Source organism: Colobus angolensis, unplaced genomic scaffold (assembly GCF_000951035.1).
Source record: "Colobus angolensis palliatus isolate OR3802 unplaced genomic scaffold, Cang.pa_1.0 Scaffold109, whole genome shotgun sequence".
In the NCBI taxonomy this organism is placed as follows: Eukaryota; Metazoa; Chordata; class Mammalia; order Primates; family Cercopithecidae; genus Colobus; species Colobus angolensis.
The window spans coordinates 5677371-5695636 of NW_012111919.1; the positions used below are offsets into that span (position 1 = coordinate 5677371).

General features: G+C 51.9%; 1 protein-coding gene across 1 annotated transcript in view; it reads left to right on the forward strand.

The window, feature by feature from the left end:
- Positions 1–6833: 6833 nt before the first annotated feature.
- KLHL29 (kelch-like family member 29) overlaps positions 6834–18266 on the forward strand; it is a 148508-nt gene continuing 137075 nt past the window's right edge. Inside the window, exon 1 of the mRNA XM_011950718.1 lies at positions 6834–7163. Coding sequence (XP_011806108.1) covers positions 6879–7163 — 285 coding nt within the window. The 5' untranslated portion in view covers positions 6834–6878. The remainder of the gene's footprint in view (positions 7164–18266) is intronic.

Genomic DNA, 18266 nt, shown 5'->3' on the forward strand with positions numbered 1-18266 from the left:
GTGGGAGAAGGCTTAGGAGGGAGCTAAAAGTCAGGGGCTGAGGCTACTTTGTCATCTTTATTTTGATCCTAGTTAAGACTCACCTGCCTTCTGCAAGGGAACAGAAGGAGCCCCTGGGGACAGGGTGACCGCTCCCTCATTCCTGCCTCTCCCAGGTGCTCTGGCACCCCATGATGCTGAAGATTTGGCCCCATGTGCCAACAGGAAAGGAAGCGGCTAGTTTCCATTCATTCCTGAGGAACAGGCAGTCTGAAGGGAGGTTTGTCTGTGAGGTGTGAGGTCAGGGCTCTGTCAGGTGGAGGACACTTCTTGGTGAGCAGGTGAGCCAGAAGGGAAGGCCAGGCCTCATCCCCCAGAAGTAGGGAGGTGGCAGGAATACACCCTTCACCGTCTCCTGGAGAGAAGTGATGGGAGGGAAAGACCTTCCTGGCGGGGCTGGGGATGCTGTCGGGCACACCCCAGCACTGGCCTCCGCCCCACCTCCTCTGAGGGATGATCCGAATTGTGAGGCAGTTGCACTTGACCGTTGGGATTTTCCCCAGAGCTGGTGGATGTGGCATTCCTGCATTTGGGGATGCTGGGGGACCTTGTCCTGAGGTTTGGGGTATACCTGTGTGCATTGAGATGCCAGCATGTGGCTCTGAAGTGGGGCCTGGGTTGCAGCGGGATCAACGACTGAACATTCCGAGAAGTGCTTCTGCCTGTCAGGAGCTCCCAGTGACGTGTTCCCCCCGTTCTTCACATTTGCTCCCGTTCTGTAAGGAGGTCTTCCACTTTTCCTCTCTGCTCACTGGAGGTGGGGAGGTGCATCACAGAGAAGGGAACGGGGAGCCCGACAGCCTGAGCCGGCTTCCTAAGCTGTGTGTTCAGGGCCCAGGCTCCAGACTCTCTGAATCTGGGCCCAGAGCTGAGAGGCCGAAGCCTGATGTCTGTCCCGGACTGCTATGAAGATGACCCCCTCATGGAGGTGCAGGCGTGGTGTTGACTGGCAGGCTCTGTGCACAGGGGAGACTTCAGGAGGCTGGGCGTGGTAGCTCACACCTGTAATCCCAGCACTTTGAGAGGCCAAAGTAGGCAGATCACTTGAGGCCAGGAGTTTGAGACCAACCTGGCCAAAATGGTGAAACCCCATTTCTACCAAAAAAAAAAAAAAATTAGCTGGGTGTGGTGGTGGGTGCCTGTAATCCTATAATACTCGAGAGGCTGAGGCAGGAGACTCGCTTGAACCTGGGAGTTGGAGGCTGCGGTGAGCTGAGATCGCACCACTACACTCCAGCCTGGGTGACAGAGTAAGACTCCATCTCAAAAAAAAAAAACAAAAACAAAAACAGAGAGACTTCAGGGTTCTGCCCTCCCCTGGGAAAGGCTGGCCCTCCTGGCCTCCCGTCTCCTGGCCAGCATCGGTTTTGCTGCCTGCAAGATCCCAAAGGCCAGGGCCAAGTTGGCACGTAAAATACCTGTGAGGCCTTTCACATTTCACCCAGGACGAGCTCTGAACTGTCTCTACCCTGCGCCTCAGCGTGGCCTATTTCCACCTGTGAATACAAGATTTTCTAGGCTCCAGAGCATTTTCTTCACGTGTGCGTGTAATTTAAACAGGTGCTAGCAAGGCACTAACCCCACCCAGGTTCAAGTCCTAGTGTCTTTGTAAATGGTCCCCTCCATACAAAGGGATGGCTACTGCTCAGCCTGCTCCCCACCTTGGTGAAGGGCCCTGTGCCAGGTTCTGCCAGTTCACGGGCAGCCTGCCAGGAAAGGGGGCTCACCTTGACAAGGAAGCTTTTTGATGTATTTTGTCAGTAATTGCTTGACCAGTCTCATCTAAGGTACCTCGTCCATTCCAGGCCTCCTCCTGCCACAGCTAGCACTTCCGATGCCTCCCTCAGCACCACTCTGGGCACACATGTATGCCCATGGAACCTTGTGGCACAGTGGCTCGGTGCCCAGCAGAAAATACTTAAGTTGCCACCTCTGGTGCTGGCAGTCTGCCATCTCACTCAGGGTAAACCGTGCAACACCTTTCTTTCATGACGTTTGAAAGGGGAAATTAAATTGAGGAATGAAGTCTCACCGAAATGCTGGCATGCAAATTCTTGACCTTTGTTTTGAGTACACCGAATGAGGCTGAAACTAGATTCTGGGCTCCAGGCCCCGAGTCTCCGTCTCCTGCCTGGCATTTAAAGGAGACTTGAGGAGCTAAGCATCAGGGTTGGGGGTGGGAGTGTTGGGAGGTGAAGGGCGCTGGGGCCTGGGCTTTGCTTTCATGCACCAGAACTGTAAGGTGTGGGCATGGCATGGCCCACCAGGTGGTCCCCAAGACAGAGTGGAGAGGTTTTCCTGGGGCCTAGGAGACCCCTTTGACCTGATCCCAAGCACATCCAGGCATGTCTCAGGGGAGCAGCGTTGCTGGCCGCCCTCAGTGCATACCCTCCTCACCTCCATCCTCCCCAGCTGGAAGGAGATGGCTTCTTTGGTGATATGTGAGGTTGTGTTGTTTTGTAGGAAGGTAGAGGCTGATTTATCACATCAGTCAGGCCAGGCTAGGCTGTGCTTAGGTAACACATACACTGCCAATCTCAGCGCGTTATCACAACAAAGATTCACGCCCCCATTATGCAACATCCAGTGTGCGCAGGGAAACGCTCTTCCATCAGATGGTGGCACCATCTGGAACGTGTGGCCTCCAAGGTTGCCATGACGAGCAAAGGGAACTGAGGGTCATAGATGTTTGTAAAGGGCCAGGTCTGGAAGCAGTCTCCATCACCTCCCCACCCATCCTGTCCGCCAGACTCCAGACACAGGAGCCCAACTTAACTGCAATGGCAGCTGGGAGAGTTCCTCCTTGTGCCCAGAAAGAGGATATACTGTGATGAATACATAACATCCTCTCTGCCACATTAGGATCCAACCCTAGCGAGGCAGTGTCCCTGAGGCTGTGATAATCAGCACGAGCCTCTTGTTGGCAGGTCAGCCTTGGGAGAGGCGTCTACACTATGAGCCCAGCTCACCTCAACATGCAGATATTCTCTGTTCAGGCCTGTCCTTGAAGGCTCAAGGTCTGATTTACTAGGACTGTAGACATTTCTCTCTCTCTCTCAATCTCTCTCTCTCTCTCTCTCTCTCTTTTTAATTTTTGTCTCACTCTGTCACCCAGGCTGACGTGTAGTGGCACGATCTTGGCTTACGGCAACCTCCACCTCCTGGGTTCAAGCGATTCTCATGCCTCAGCTTCCTGAGTAGCTGGGACTACAGACACACGCCACCATGCCCAGTTAATTTTCTTGTTTGTTTTGGTAGAGATGGGGTTTCACCATGTCGGCCAGGCTGGTCTTGAATTCCTGGCCTCAAGTGATCCTCCCGCCTTAGCCTCCCAAAGTGCTGGGATTACAGGCATGAGCCCCTGCGCCCAGGCTAAGGTAGGATGTTTTCTTACTCCAGCACCTACATGGAACTTCCACTCAGGAGACTGAGCGTTTCTTTCTGTGTCTGAGGTTTTCTCTTCACACAAATGTGTTTGTCCTCTCTGGAAGTGCTCAGCAATTCAGAAAAAACAAGCATTTGTTTAATCATTCATTCAGCACACAGGTACTGAACACCCTTCTTTGCCAGGCACTGTTCAAGTTGCTGGGGTCACACAGAGAATGAGGACCCAGGCCCTGTTCTCAAGGTAACAAACAGATAGACAGCAGCCGTGGCTGTAGGGAGGGTGGGTACCGTTTGCTCAGGGCACTGGAGGAGAGTCTCTCACCTGACCCAGAAGGGGAAAAGTAAGTACAGACTTCTAGAATAATCAGTTCCTGAGCTGGGTGGGTCATAGGCTGTAGCCAGGGGACGGTCAGAAGCCATTCCTGGCAAAAGAGCACTGTGGACTTGGACCCTGAGCTGAAAGGGGACATGAGGCTTCAGAAACTAAGGCATTTGAAATGATGGGCCGTGGCCTCTGGGGCAGGACGGGATGAATGAGAGGGGATGCTAGAAAAGGGAGCCCGACCAGATCCTCTTCTGGGCCACCAGGAAGAGCTGGAACCTTACATTGATGGACAGGATTTAAAGCAGGAAAGTCGAGTATCATGATCAGAGTTGCCCTTTGCAAAACTCCTGTGGGCATTTGAGTAGAGAATGGCTGAGAAGGGCAAGACTGGGGGCAGGCAGGCAGGCAAGCTGAAATAAGGAGACACTGGCAGACAGTGACGGAAGGTCGTGGCTGTAGATGGAGAAGGGGGTAGATTTGAGAGCAACTGAGGCAGAGGAATCTAAGACCTGGCTGTCGAATAGGGGGATGGAGGTGAGGAGATAGAGGCAGCTTTCTCTGAGGGAGGGAGTGCCTGAGGATGGGTGTTTGGACAAAGGAATGTTGCGCTACTTTAGCAACTCTGGGTGTTTAGGCACCTATGGAACAGCTGGGGGAAGGTGTGCCGCAGGCTGCAGGGAGGTGGGGGTGGTGCTTAAGAGAGAGGAGAGCTGCAAAGGTAGCCTTGGGAGTTATCTGGAAAGAGGGGATGGAGGGATGAGATCATCCAGGGAGAAACGGAGGAGGAGATCTGGAACCCCAAGGAGCCCCAGCTTTTAAATAATGAGCTGAGGAAGAAGAGCCCGCCAAGGAGACTGAGAAGGAGCAGCCGAGAGGGAGGCAGAGAGCTGGGAGAGGGCTGGTATCACCAGAACTGCAGAGGAGGGCTCTGGAAAGCAAGGAAGATCAGCCACGCCGCATGTGAGGGAAGTCGAGGACAGCAGCATAAATGTCCCCTTGGACTTAGCAAGCAGGTCACCCTGGACTTCAATGAGAGCAGTTCCCATGGAGTGGCCAGGGCGAAGACCACAGCAGAGCAGGTCACAGAGTGAACAGGACTAGGAAACGGGAGCTAAGTTTAGACAATGCCATCAAGAAGCTCAGCTGAAAAAGTTTATGTGGGGAGATCAAAAGGGAAATGATTTTTTATTTTTTAACCAGGTAATATTGGATAGACTTTTTTTCTTTTCCTTTTTTTTATTTTAAGACGGAGTCTTGCTCTGTCGACAGGCTGGAGGGCAGTGGTGCGATCTCGGATCACTGCAACATCTGCCTCCCAGGTTCAAGCGATTCTCCTGCCTCAGCCCCTGAGTAGCTGGTACTATAGGTGCGTGCCACCACACCTGACTAATTTTTGTATTTTTAGTAGAGACGGAGTTTCACCATGTTGGCCAGTCTGGTCTCGATCTCTTGCCCTCGTGATCCACCCGCCTTGGCCTCCCAAAGTGCTGGGATTACAGGCGTGAACCACCACACCCAGCCTGGATAGACTTTTTAAAGAGAATTTTTGTGACATTGTGTAAGCCAGAAAGCATAATAGTGAAATAAATAGTGACACCACATCCAGCTGAAGAAGTTATGGTCAGCTCTGTTTCAGGTGGGGCTGCAGGCTTCAACTGGGCTGCAGGGTGGGTTCGGGTCTGCCCGGTGTGCCTGGCAGAGGGGATGATGGCCACCAGGGCACAGGCCAGCATGCACGTAGAACATGGGTAGGAGGCTGCTTGGGTTGGGCACAGGCCCTGGCTCCATGGCACTGGAAGTTGACAGCTAGGTCTGGATGTGCAAGGTCCACAGTAGGAACAGGCTTTATAGATAGATATTTTTAAAATAAAGTGGCCCATCTGTCCACTGGCCAACAATTCCAGGGTGCCTCCCCAGGGCTGAGCTGGACTGGCAGGGTAGGAAAAGGAGCTGGGAACCAGGACTTCTGGGCGCTCACCCCCAGACTGGAAAACAGTTGGAGAATGCAAAAGGCCAAAGGCACCAAGCTGTGCCTGGGCTGTGCCTGGGCTGTGGGTGTGATGCAGACCCCTACCCTAACCCACCATCACTCGTGCCCTGGCACTGCCACGCCCTCTCCCCTCTGCCTCTGCCTCTCCGTGGCCTCTGCAACCAACAGCCTCCCTGTGTCTTTACAGCCTTCCTGATCAAGGGTGGGCAGGGAACCCGGCAAATCATAGTAATACTGAGCAAAATGCAATCTTTGGTGATTCAGAAGCCCTTCCAAATATCATGGCGTGTCCAGGTCTCCCTGACAACATGGAAGGGCCTTATGCTTAGAGGTTGAGGAGAGCCGCGTGGGAGATGGTCTGGTTAACAGAGGCCAGGGTACACGGGTCTCTGATGCTGCCCAAGATCAAATCACAGGACTGTGACTACGAAAGGGAACTCCACTCCTGGAGGCTAACACCCTTTGCGACTTGAGTTGTGCGTTTAGCTAGGATCTGAAGGCTGGGGATCCTGGACTCTTTATCACTTTCTAGTACTCGAACCTCGAGGGATAACTTATTCTCAGTGAGGTCCCTCGACCCTCAACTGGGAACCGTCCATGCCCTGCCACCTCACAGGCCACTGTGGGAGGAAGAGAGCTTTCTGTAAAGGGCTTTGTCCACTATAAAGTGAGTCTGCACGCGCGGGTGGCCGTACCCTGTCATGTGGTTGAGGAAAACACGTCCTGAGGAGTTCACGGCTCTTTTTTCACAGTGGGGGTGGAGGGGGTCAAGTCCCAACCAGAATTAAAATATACACATTTGTGTCGTTCAGGGCAGTGAGACGTGGCAGAACCAGCAGTATCACTTTTAACTGTGGCTGGGTTCAAATCCTGCCTACCTACTTTGGCCACATGATCCTGGGCAAATCATGTATTCCTTGTCTGTGAAGTGGGGCTAATTAATGATCTATGCTTTGTGGGCTTGTGTGACTCTGAAATGAGCTAATGTTTGAAGCCTGCTATTGAACCCAGAGAAGGGGCTTCGTGGATGCTGTCCATTGTCGCTGGCTGCTCCAGTCCTAAATCACCCTTCTCTCCACCCTGTCACCGCAGGTCCGGGCTCTGTTTCCCTGTGAGAAGCCGCCTCGGCCCACCGAGATGTCCCGGCACCATAGCCGCTTCGAAAGAGATTACCGGGTGGGCTGGGACCGCCGTGAGTGGAGCGTCAACGGGACGCATGGGACCACCAGCATCTGCAGCGTCACCTCGGGGGCTGGTGGCGGCACAGCCAGCAGCCTCAGCGCCCGGCCTGGCCTCCTGCCACTGCCCGTGGTGCCCTCCCGGCTGCCCACCCCTGCTACAGCTCCTGCTCCCTGCACCACCGGCAGCAGCGAGGCCATCACCAGCCTCGTGGCCAGCTCTGCCTCTGCGGTCACCACCAAGGTAAGACCTGGCGTCATCTCCGAGCAGGAGCCGGGTAGCGGGGCCCTGTCTCCCTGAAGGCTCAGGCCAGCCCCACAGGCTCCAGAGGGGCAGCCTGCGCTCCAGACCCTGAGTCCTCCAGAGTCTTGTCCTCCCAGGACCCGGGCCTGGCAACTGTTTGCGAGCGTTCACAAGGGTTTTATTATCCATGAAGTCTTTCTCTGTGACTGACTTGTAAGAAGATAAGCAGGTGCTGAGGCCATTCATTGTCCTATGCCATGTTGATTAGATGTTATTTAATGGGTAAAGTAATAGTGGAACTCCAAGATGGCAATCCAGGGTTCCTAAATAGATAAATTGAGACCATGCAAGCGTCCCTGGGGGGGTGCCAGTAAGTTGGGTTTGCAAGAAGATACTGACAAGCAGTAATAGTCATAAAGGGTGATAAACCCACCCTTTATTAACCACTGGGCCATGTGTTCTCATATCCATTGTCTCTTCTGAGCCTTGCCACAGCACGATGAGTCAGTACTTTTATCATCCCTGCCTTACAGTTGAGGACACTGAGGCACAGCAAGGGCTCAGTGGGCCTTCTAAGGGCTGCTCCAAGGCTGCTGGTCCAAGGCTGTGGGACCTTTCTGCAGAGGACCCAGGACTTATCCCCACAGCTGACCGCAGGGATGTCAGCTCCAGGTCATTCCCATTTCTTTTAGAAGAGGCAGCTCTAGCCTTGGGAATGGCAACAGAGGCCAGCCTGTGTTGCTGAACGGAATGTGGAAAACAGTGTTGCCATGGCTCTTGCTTGGCCTTGGGCTGAGCTGGTCCCCCATCGCTCTGGCTGCTCAGAGCCCCTCAGGCAGCCTGAGTCCTGGAGGGACGGGCCCCTGGCCATGGCTGTGGCAGGAAGCCCATTGGTCCCTATCCTGCTTCCTCAGCGAGCAGAGGCTATGCAGGCTGCCTTTGCCCCTCTGCTGGCCATTCAGAGCCGCCTCCCAGGAGCCCCCTTGGGGCAGTGTGCATGTACGCTCGTGTATGTGCAAGGATGTGTGTGTGTGCATGCATGAGTGTGTGTGTGCACATGTGGGTGTGTCTAGGCTTTTCTTTTCCTGCTTTCAGAAAAGTTGCCAGAGAAGTTAAAGGCGGGGAGCCCCAGCCCGGCCATTGTGAGGTGGCTATGGCACTGGAAAGCTGCACTCCAGGTGTGCTGTGCCTTTGTCTCCTGGTTTTCAAAACTCCCTTTCAGCCCTGCTTCCCATTAATAACTGTGAGTGCTGCTGGCCGCAGAGCCCGGTGGAGGCTGAGACAATGGAGCTATTGGAGGCCGGCTCGGAGCACACTGACATCTTGCTGCAGTGCCTTATTGATTTTATTTTCCTGTTATGAAAACACTACCCCACTGAGGTGGGGAGGGAAAGAATGTTGGACAGGGGAGAGGAGATGGAGGATTATTTGGGCATGCTGCCCCCAGGCCAGCCAAACACATTCCTCCCCTGGGCACCAGCCCAAGCGCTGATCTGACTCGGTGACCTCTGCCCAGTAGGGCCAGCCGCTGGCCCCGCTGGCCACATCTGGCAGGTGCTCTGCAGGGCCAGCTGTTGGCCGTATGGAGAATGGCAGCCACTGGAACCGACTGCTTGGGGCTCCAGGTGGGAGAGAGAGGCTGGGCCTAGAGGCCCTCTTGAAGACGTCTGTCCTTTTAAGGATGCATGCCTTTTCTGGGATGGCGTTGGGCTGCTCTGGGGGATGAAGTGGAGGGGCTCAGTGCTGGGGCTCCCCCCAGGGCTGTGCTGTCCACAGAGCTCCCCCTTTGCTCCGGAGTGGCTTGACAGTCACCATCCTTGACTGGTCTGACCCCAAACCACAGCCACATGAGAGGAAAGGAACCCAGCCACAGACAGAAAACAACAGCTGGGGCAGGGACTGGGCAGGGTGGCCAGGAAGGGGAGAGGGGACGAAAGTTCATGCCTGTGAAGACAGCCCGCTCCTTGGCATGTCACAACAGAGGAACTGAATTCTGCCTCCAGCCCAGCCTCTTTCCTGCAGGGGCTTGTTTGATTCTCCGGATTACGCCCCAGTCCCTTGGTGCCCAGGAGCACTGGGTGGGGGGAGAGAGGACAGCAGTACTGGCTTCCCAGGCACCCTGGGCAGATTTGGGCCACAGTGCCTTCCTGCCGTTCTAGCGTGGCTCCTGCCTGCCCAGAGGCCTGTCCTCTAGCCTGTGTGTTTGACCCCGTGCCAAGACCACGTCAATTCATGGGCAGGCCCAGGCCCAGGTATTTGCGGTTTCCCTGGTCAACAATGTGGGTCTTTACTGAGCAGGCCAGGGCTGGCTGGCTCTTGTCCTCGGGGAGCTCACGGCTCCTTGTGTATAACAAATCTGTGGCCTGGACAGTGTGACCAAATGACCCAAGAATGTCTCTCCCCCTGAAGTTATTGGCAGGGGAAGCTTAGTGCAGTGGATAGGGCCAGACTTTGGAGACAGACTGCCTGGATTTGAATTCCGTTCTACCGCTTGCTATCTGAGTGACCCTGGACAGGTTACCTGACCTCTCTGGGCCTCACTTCTGTAAAATGGGAAGAGGTCATTGTACTTGCGAGCAGAGTTGCTGTGAGGACTGTGTGGGTTAAAACCTGTGTGAAGTGCTCAGAACAAGCAGAACCTGGCATGTAGTAAGGCGAGACCCGTATCGGTGCTGACCTCTTCCTGTCACCATTGTCACTATCATCCAGGTGAGGCCTATGGGACGAGACTCTACCCCCTTAGGGACAGGTGTTCATGTCCTTTTTTTTTCTTTTCCTCAGTAGAGACAGGGTTTCACCATGTTGTCCAGGCTGGTCTTGAACTCCTGACCTCAAGTGATCCACCCACCTTGGCCTCCCAAAGTGCCAGTATTATAGACGTGAGCCACCATGCCCAGCTTGAAAGGTGTTCATTTCTAACCTCACCAAGAGGAAAAGGCAGGTCTTCAGAAAAGATACAGCAGCCAGGCCCCAAGAAAGCAAGGAAAGGAAAGGGCATCTCAAACCTACCCCTTGGCTGGGATTCCAGATGCTCTGTAGGCAGGAGGGAGCTGCAGGGAAGAGGCCATCTAGTGAACTCCAGACTGAGACTGATACAGTCAGGTGACCAAGGAAAGGGAGTTTAAAGCTTTTTTTCAGCTCTGGGGCCCTTTCCTCTAAGGAAAGCCCATTGTGGAAACAGAGCTGAAACTGCACTCCAGGGGATGGTGGGGTGGGTGGGCGAGGTTGGCCGGGTGGAAGCCAGGAGCAGAGCTGTGTCCCAGCTTGCCAGAGTGTGGGGACAGCTGCTGGAATGTATCCACCGGGTTTCCTGGGTGAAGGGTCTAGAGCCACATGCGGGCCAGAGCCACACTCAGAAACTCAGCAACTGTCCCTGAGGAAGGTGACTGGGGGACTAGTGTCAGTACTGTCAGGCCTTAGTGTCCCCTCTTGGCTGGGCAGGGCGCAGGGTGAACATCACGTGCCCTGGGGGCTGAGGCATCCCATGCCATCACCCTCCCCACCCAGCCCTGTGGGCCTGGTCACCTTCCCAGGCAGGGGCCGGCTTCTGCCAGGCTCTCTGGGTGGGGAGGCTGGCTGTGCTCCCAGCGGCTGGCCGATGAGGTGATGACAATTCTTTCCATCACTGCTGCTTCAGGCCTGAATTGATTTTTCTACTTCTTCATTTGTCTGTGGCCTAAAGATTCCTCGCATGTCTTGAGGAAAGGCCAGTTGGACAAGCAGACTCCTGGGCTGCTGAAGTACAGGGAGGGTCTGGTGGACTCACCCTAGCCCCCCAACACACACTCATGGCTCAGACCAATCGACGGCCTCCCGAGGACACAAGTTCCAAGAGCCTAAGAGGAGCAGAGTGACCACGACCTCCAGCCCCTCATTCTACAGGTCACAGTAATGAGGCCCAAAGAAAATGTGGCCTGCCGAGGTCACCCAGTGAGTTAGAATCAGAACCAGCCTGGGCCAGCTCCTCTTCCCACTCCAGGCTGCCTGGCAGAATGCATTCACCATGGTAACCATGATTGCAGCATTGTTATGGTAACTCTTCCATCAGCTCATCCACCCAGCTGATAGCAAGCAAGAGATTTCAGGCCAGAAAGTGGGCACATTTACCTCTGTGGTATAGGTGAGAAAATTTAAGCCAAAGGTTATGTCGACTCAGCATTTCACCACTGCTGAGAGCTTAAAGCTTTTGAGTCTGACAGCACTGGGACTGAATCCTAGCTCCGCCACTTAGAAGCTGAGTATGTCTCTGAACCTCAGTTTCTTTGTCTCTAAGAATTGGGAGTAATCATAGTATCCTCCTCATGGGGATGATGTGAGAAGTGGCTAAATTCATGTGCATAGAAAAGCTTAAAACACTACCTACCATGTGGTAAGCACTCGATAAAAGTTAATTTTAGAAAGTTAAACCATTGACTGGGTCTGCCCAGTTATCCATACATTTGCGGGGAAACCTGTCGCCCGCTGGTGGTTGGTGCTGGGAGGCTGAAGAAAGATGCATTGGCCTGTCCCCATCCCCTGTCTGATGCGGCGTGAGGTCATGCTAAGAAACCGGCATGGCATCCCATCCCTGGCCCACCACCGTGTGTCTGGTCTGTAGATGGTCTGGACCGCAGGGGCAGGGTGCTCCCGAGAAGCAGAACTGCGACTCCACTGCCAGACCTGTTTGTGGGTCTGAAGGGAAGCCCCAATGCCCCACAGTTGCTGCTGCATGAAATTTAAATTATTCTCAGCAAACCTGCTTGACAGATGAAACAGAAAAGGGACGGCTTCATAAAATGCAATTTTGTTCCTGAAAGAATGGACTCTGCAGAATCCTGGCTGATGTCTTTGTGAAATGTAATGGGGGCTTTTTTTCCTTGTGGTCAGGAGCACTCATGCTGAAACATTCCCGTCGTCCCTCAGAGCTAAGCCCTTGAAAATAAATCTAGCTGGGAAGCAGAGGGACTTCGCCTGTGTCGGAGGCCTGAGGAGAACCGAAAGGGGCCATGAAATCTGCGGGCTTCATCGTCAACACTCAAACACCCGGGTTTTGACATTTATGAGCATTTAGGGCTGTCGGGGTGGATATGTGTCATCACAGAGTCAATGCTGGAGACGCTATCTTCCCCATGCACTCCAGCTTCTCTGGAGGAATGCTCCCCTTGAGGGAGAGGATCTGGGATTTCTGTGGGGATCATATGAGTTACCGCAGGGCCAATGTGGCAGCCCCTCCTCTTGTGTGTTTCTGGGGCCCATGAATGAAGAGAGGATGCTTGTGCGCAGAACTCTCATTCCTCTTGTCTTCACGTTGAAAATCAAAGGCTGCCTTGCCGAGTGGGCTCAGTTAGGAGAATCATTCAAGCCGCTTTCGCCATGAATTCCCAGACTGCAAGTGATTTTATCCAAAGACTGTTGCTTTCTCCATGAACAAGAGTTGTGATTTGCCTTGTGATAAATTATCAGGGAACGATAATGCATTGTAAGATAACACAACCTGTGCACTTTAGTACTGAGCTAACGGATTTTGCCTGTACCTTAAGTTGCAGTTACAGTTTGATTGTGTATTCATTGACTTAAAACCTACCTGTCAGTCACTAAAGTGTGTACAAAATTGAAAAATGTCATGATTTCCAAAGCACCCATTTCAAAGCCTGCAGTTTGGGCTGAGTGGTCCGAGCTTAAATTTCTGATTAAGGAGGCAAAAAGAGGGAAGAAGATGTATTTTGCCACATTTGTAAGAGACAAGCCTTAGTCTAGGCAAAAAAAGTTCATACATGGATTCCAAAATAAAGATATCCGAAGACTGCGTTGACTGGAGCCAGTTGTGTGTGTAAGTTAGCTTTTGCTGCTTGATAATAACCCCAAAACCTGGTGTTTTAAAGCCATGACAGTTCTGTGATTTGACTGGTCAGCACTGGTCTGGGCTGGCTCAGCTGATCTTTGCTGAGCTGTCTCATTTATCTGTGGTCTGCTGTAGATTGGCTAGTGGCTGGATGATCAGGGATGGTCTCACACACCTGTGGTTGGCCAACTGTTGGCCAAGGTGCCTCAGTCCTTTGTGGCCTGTCATCCTCCCTCCAGCTATCTCAAGCTCATTCACACGGTGATCTCAGGGTACCAAGAGCAGCAAGAGAGCAAGGTCAATGCACAGATGTTTTTCTAACCTCTTCCTGAGGCATGTTTGCTAAAATCCCATTGGCCAAAGCAGGAGGCATGGCCAAGCCAGATTCAAGGAGTGGGCAAAGAGACCCCGCCTCTTGATGGGAGATACTGCAACACCACATTGCAAAGGGACAGGCATCTAAGGTTGGAAAGAACTGTGATCATTTTTGCAATCTACCCACGGAGTGTTCCCAGCATGTTTGTTTAGGCACAGTCATTCACCCTTCAGTTCTGGCCAAGGCTGGCATGCCTCAGGCAGAAAGGATTACTCTCTCATATGGCCTGGTATAGATGTGGGACACTCAGGACCCATGCACATCTATCTACTCAAAGAACTGGCTAATGAGGTTTAAAAGGAGACACCCAGCAAGGATTATGCTGCTAGGGAATGGACTGTCCAGTTGGCTCTCAGGGGACCTCGCAGGTACACTGACCTTGGCTTCTAAGTTCAGAAGTGCCAATGCTTGATCCTGTCACTGCTCCAGGGTTGGTGGGACTGGAACACTGCCATCCCCAGGACATGCGCAAGGACAGATAGATGCTAACCTATTGATTTGGAATTTAAAAATCACCCCAAGGAGGCCACCTTCATGGACTTTGACCAGAGGCTTTCTCCCTGTGAAAATCCACTTGGGAAAACAAATTCTGATAGGGAGACGTCCTAATGAGTCTGAAATCAGGAAAGGGAGCCTGTTGCATGATGCAGTATTCAGTAACCACAGATTCGGACAGCCCAGTGCCTGTTTCTCCCTAATAGGATAAATCCTGTGTGGTTCCCCAAAAGCCCTTAGGAGGGCCTCTTCTTAAATTAAATTAGGTTTTCTGCAAAGAGCATCACTCAAGATGAACATAAATCTACTTCTTACTCAGTTCTAATGGTTTTCTCTGTTTTGTTTAATTACTCATGTTGCAATTAAACAATTTTTTTCCCTTGAGGAAGGACAGTATTTTAGCTACATTATGGGTTAAATAGGCTTTGGAGAACTAGCCTGGGAGTCTCATCACCATTTATAACATTGTTTTTTTATAGGAAAAGTATGTTCTAAAATCTAAACAGCCAAATTACAAATGAACTTTCAGAACCCAACCCATTTGTTAACTAGGAACTGTCTGTAATGCTAAAAATAGCTTGGGGAAATAAACATAAAAAGGAGAGCTTAATGCATCTCAGTATCATTTATCTACCATCAGCCTCTACACAGTTAGTTTAATTTCATTGAGGGAATGTCCTCCAAACCCAGACTGACCCTATCCCTGTTCTTCTTACTTTCATGGTACAGCCAGCCAGACTGGCCTGAGACTTCCAAAAGTGCAATGCCATGGGGAAGAGGCATTGTGGAAGTCTCAGCAGAGAGGAACTGATGTAACTTAATGGATTACCAATCAGTTTCAACACTCCATTTGTTGCCCTAAAAGGAAGGTTTAGGAGAATTCCGTGTACTGCTCTGGCTGCAGTCTCAACTAGTCGTGGCATATTAATTTGCATTGTGAATCTGCCTCTCTAGAAGCCGTAGGCAAGAAACCTCATTTTCCTCTGGTAAATAAAGGGCCCTGAGAATTGAGCAGAGTGGGCCAGGCATCTGTATGCACTCAGAGACTGCTGTCACACGCCTTTCCTATTGATGGCAGCAAAATTCTGCATGCCCAGCTTCCCCTCCTCTGCTTCCCGGAAAAGGTGGGTGAATACTTTGTACCCTTCTGGCACTGTGAAAAGGAGTCCCGGGAGCTGGGGAATGGTGTGAGGTGCACGTCTCAATAGCAGAAGGCCAGTTGTCCGCACCTCTGTCCCTTGACTTAAATTGTTGGCTGCTGTTCCCTGCAGTCCCTTAAGAAAACACCCCTCAGCCACCCACGGGGCCACCCTTGCTAGACCTGCTCCCCAAGGCTCAAGTGTCAAGGTTAGGTTTGTGGTTCTCTGTCCCCTACTCCTGCCTTCCTTTGCCCTTAGAGGGCCACACGGTTTCCCCCTGGCCCCCCAACCCCAGGCTGCCAGCAGGTGGGGCTCTTGCCCGGCCCAGATGGAGCTGTGGATGGATACAGAAAGTCACTCACATTCCACATTCTTACTTTTTTTCACACCTGGAAGGGTGGACTCAAAACCCACCTGGAATCCCCTTGTCTAAGGCAGTCGGCTAGGGTAGGGAATGGGGGATCCTGTTGGGGTATCCCAGTGGTTCATGCTTTCAGATTTGATTGCTTTATTTTAAAAACATGGATTTGAATGACCGAAAGTCACCTGGGGCAGAAAGGACAAACCTGTGAGTCCAGCTTCATGGATGGCCAGATCCATCCAGAGCATCCTGAACTAGTTCTCTTCCCACTGGCCGTGAGGTCGGAGCCTCCCAGTGTGATGCTTCTCTCCTTTGTCCAGAGTGGATCTGCCCAGCTCTCCCAGCATTCGGGCCAGCCCTGGGCCATGGCTCTGGTGTCTCTGTGATTATCTTTGCAATTCTAGAAGAGCACTGGCCTTGAGGTTGCCCTCAGGAGGCTTCTCTGGCAGGACAAGGGGACTCAGTATAGGACAGCCTCTTTACGAAAACACAGCCAGTCGAGGGCCAGACTGATGGTGAACACGACCCAGATTCTTCACCTACTACTTAAAGTATCCCTAGTTCAGGTTAGAAGTGGCCCTCAGGCTGGAGGGTGGCAGGGGATGGAGGTAGGAAAGGGGGCATGGGCTGAGCCTGCCTAGTGAGTGGGTTGTGCTGGCTGCAGGCAGAGCTGGAGAATGAGCCAGGCCTGACAAAGTGACCTCGTGGTCTGTAGTGGGCATTGCTGCCCATTTGTCTGACATTCATTTTCTCTCCTTCTCCCTTCCCAGTGGAACCCCCATTCTGCTTAGGTATCCACCACCTCGCATGCTCAAAGAAAAGTGAACCCCAGCCCCTGCTGAGAATATGATTCTGGCCAGGCATGGTGATCGCGCTTCCCCTCCCCGTCGTTAGTTTAGGAAAGGGTCATGTGAGGCAGTTCTGGAATAGAATATGAGGGTAATCCCGCCTGGGGTTTCTGGAAAAGGTTTCCTTGCTTTTAAGGAAGAGTCACAAGAAAAAAAGTCATCTTTCGCCCTCCAGACATTGTCATGACTGGATATGGTGCCTTGAACTGCTGTAACCTTCCTGCTATAAGCCTGAGGATGAAGCCAGCACATGAGCAGAGAGAAAGCAAGAGGAGAAAACATGAGGAAAAAACAGGAGCGTTCCAGATATACGAGAGAGTTCTCACATGAGGAGAAAACAAGAGAGTTCCAGATGTACCAAACCAGAGCCCTGGTTGCTCTGGGCTTCTTGTTGTGTGAGCCAATACATTTTCTAGTTGTGTGAAAAAGAAATAAAAAACAACCGCCTCCATTGCACAGACGGCTCCCAAACAACAGCCATGGGTGCCTCCTCTCTCTCCTAGACCTCACCAGGCGTGTCGGTTTGCTAAAAGCAGCTGCAGTGACCTTCGTGAGTACCCTCTCCTATTACTGATTCATCCCAGCACTCGCTGCTGCATACAGGGATCCTGCTATCTGTTGCTTCCCTGAATGTCAACACCAGGACACAGCTTACTATCGCCACACTCCTATGTGTCAGCGGGTCTGTGTTTCTGTCTGAGGGAAATCCACTAACACACTGGTACATGAGCCAGGAGGTCACTGGAGAGCGTCACCCCACCACCCACTTTAGCCACCCTGAAATTTCCAAACATAAGAAGATCTCTCATGCCCCAGGCCTTTGCACCTGCCACTCTGTCTTCCTAGCATTGTCATTTCCTCTCCTTCCTGCCCAGAAAAACTCCTGTTCACCCTACAACTGAGAACCTAAAGGTTACCACCCCCTGTGGTGGGGAAACATTTTTTGCTATTATTTCTCTTGTTCCTGTAACACTTTTGTTTATGTTCCTGTTATAATACCTCAATATTATGTGAAACTTACCCATTTATTTATTTGTCTCCTTATGAGGCAGCGAACTCTGTAAAAATCAGCGGCTCATGATGCCCAGTCTATAGAGGCTCTCAGTATGTATTGGAGGACAGAATGAATGGATTAATATACATGAATATTTATTAATGTATTTAACCACTGTTGTTGAGTTAGGGAAGTCAAATCCTTTGACATCATCTCAACTTACCTACTAACTGAGAGAAGATAGTGGAGCAGCCTCCAAAAACAGTAATTTCTGTGGGTGCCATGATGAAGACGTAACCCCGTGGTGAGCTAGCATGAAGCCCTCATGGGTTCATAGTTGGGACCTGAGCCCAGATGATGAAGCTGTGTTGGGGGTGCAGGTTTTACATCACTGGGGCTTTTGCTGTAGTTACTGTGCCCTTCCCATCTCTTGAGCATTTGGAGTCACAGTATCACAACCTTTTCCTTCAAATATTTGCATCTTCTCAAGATTTTACTCTGACTTTCCTGTAATCCTCTGCAGCTTTTTGCATTTATTTATTTTATTTAAGGCACTCGTCTAGTAATTATTTTGTTGCAGGCACTGTTCTAAGTACTTTACCAATGTGAACTTTTTAAATCCTCATTATAACTCTCCGAGTAATTATTATTAGCACCACTTCAGAGATGAGAAAGACTAAGAAACTTGCCCCAGATCACTCAGCAGAGTGGGATTCATCACCTAGAGCTGCTCTGGGTAGGCCCAGCCCAGGACAACCCTGGTGAAACTGGTTGGATGAGCAGCTGGATGCATACAGGTTCAAGGCACATCCTTGCCCAGTGCTGGCGACACCACCTGAAGGTGCAGCCACACACTCCCCACAGGAACAGTTTTGCTCATAAGGGTTTGAAACAACCAACAAATGTCAGGACCAAAAGGCACAAGGATTGCATGGTCCAGCCCCAGACCTCATAGACAGCCAGCTGCAGTCCTCTTCCTTTTGTCTGATCAGGCGACGTTTTTTCCTTAACAGCCAGGTGGGGTGGTACAGATAGCATTCAAGTGCAGGATGCTTGGGGACCGTTGGGC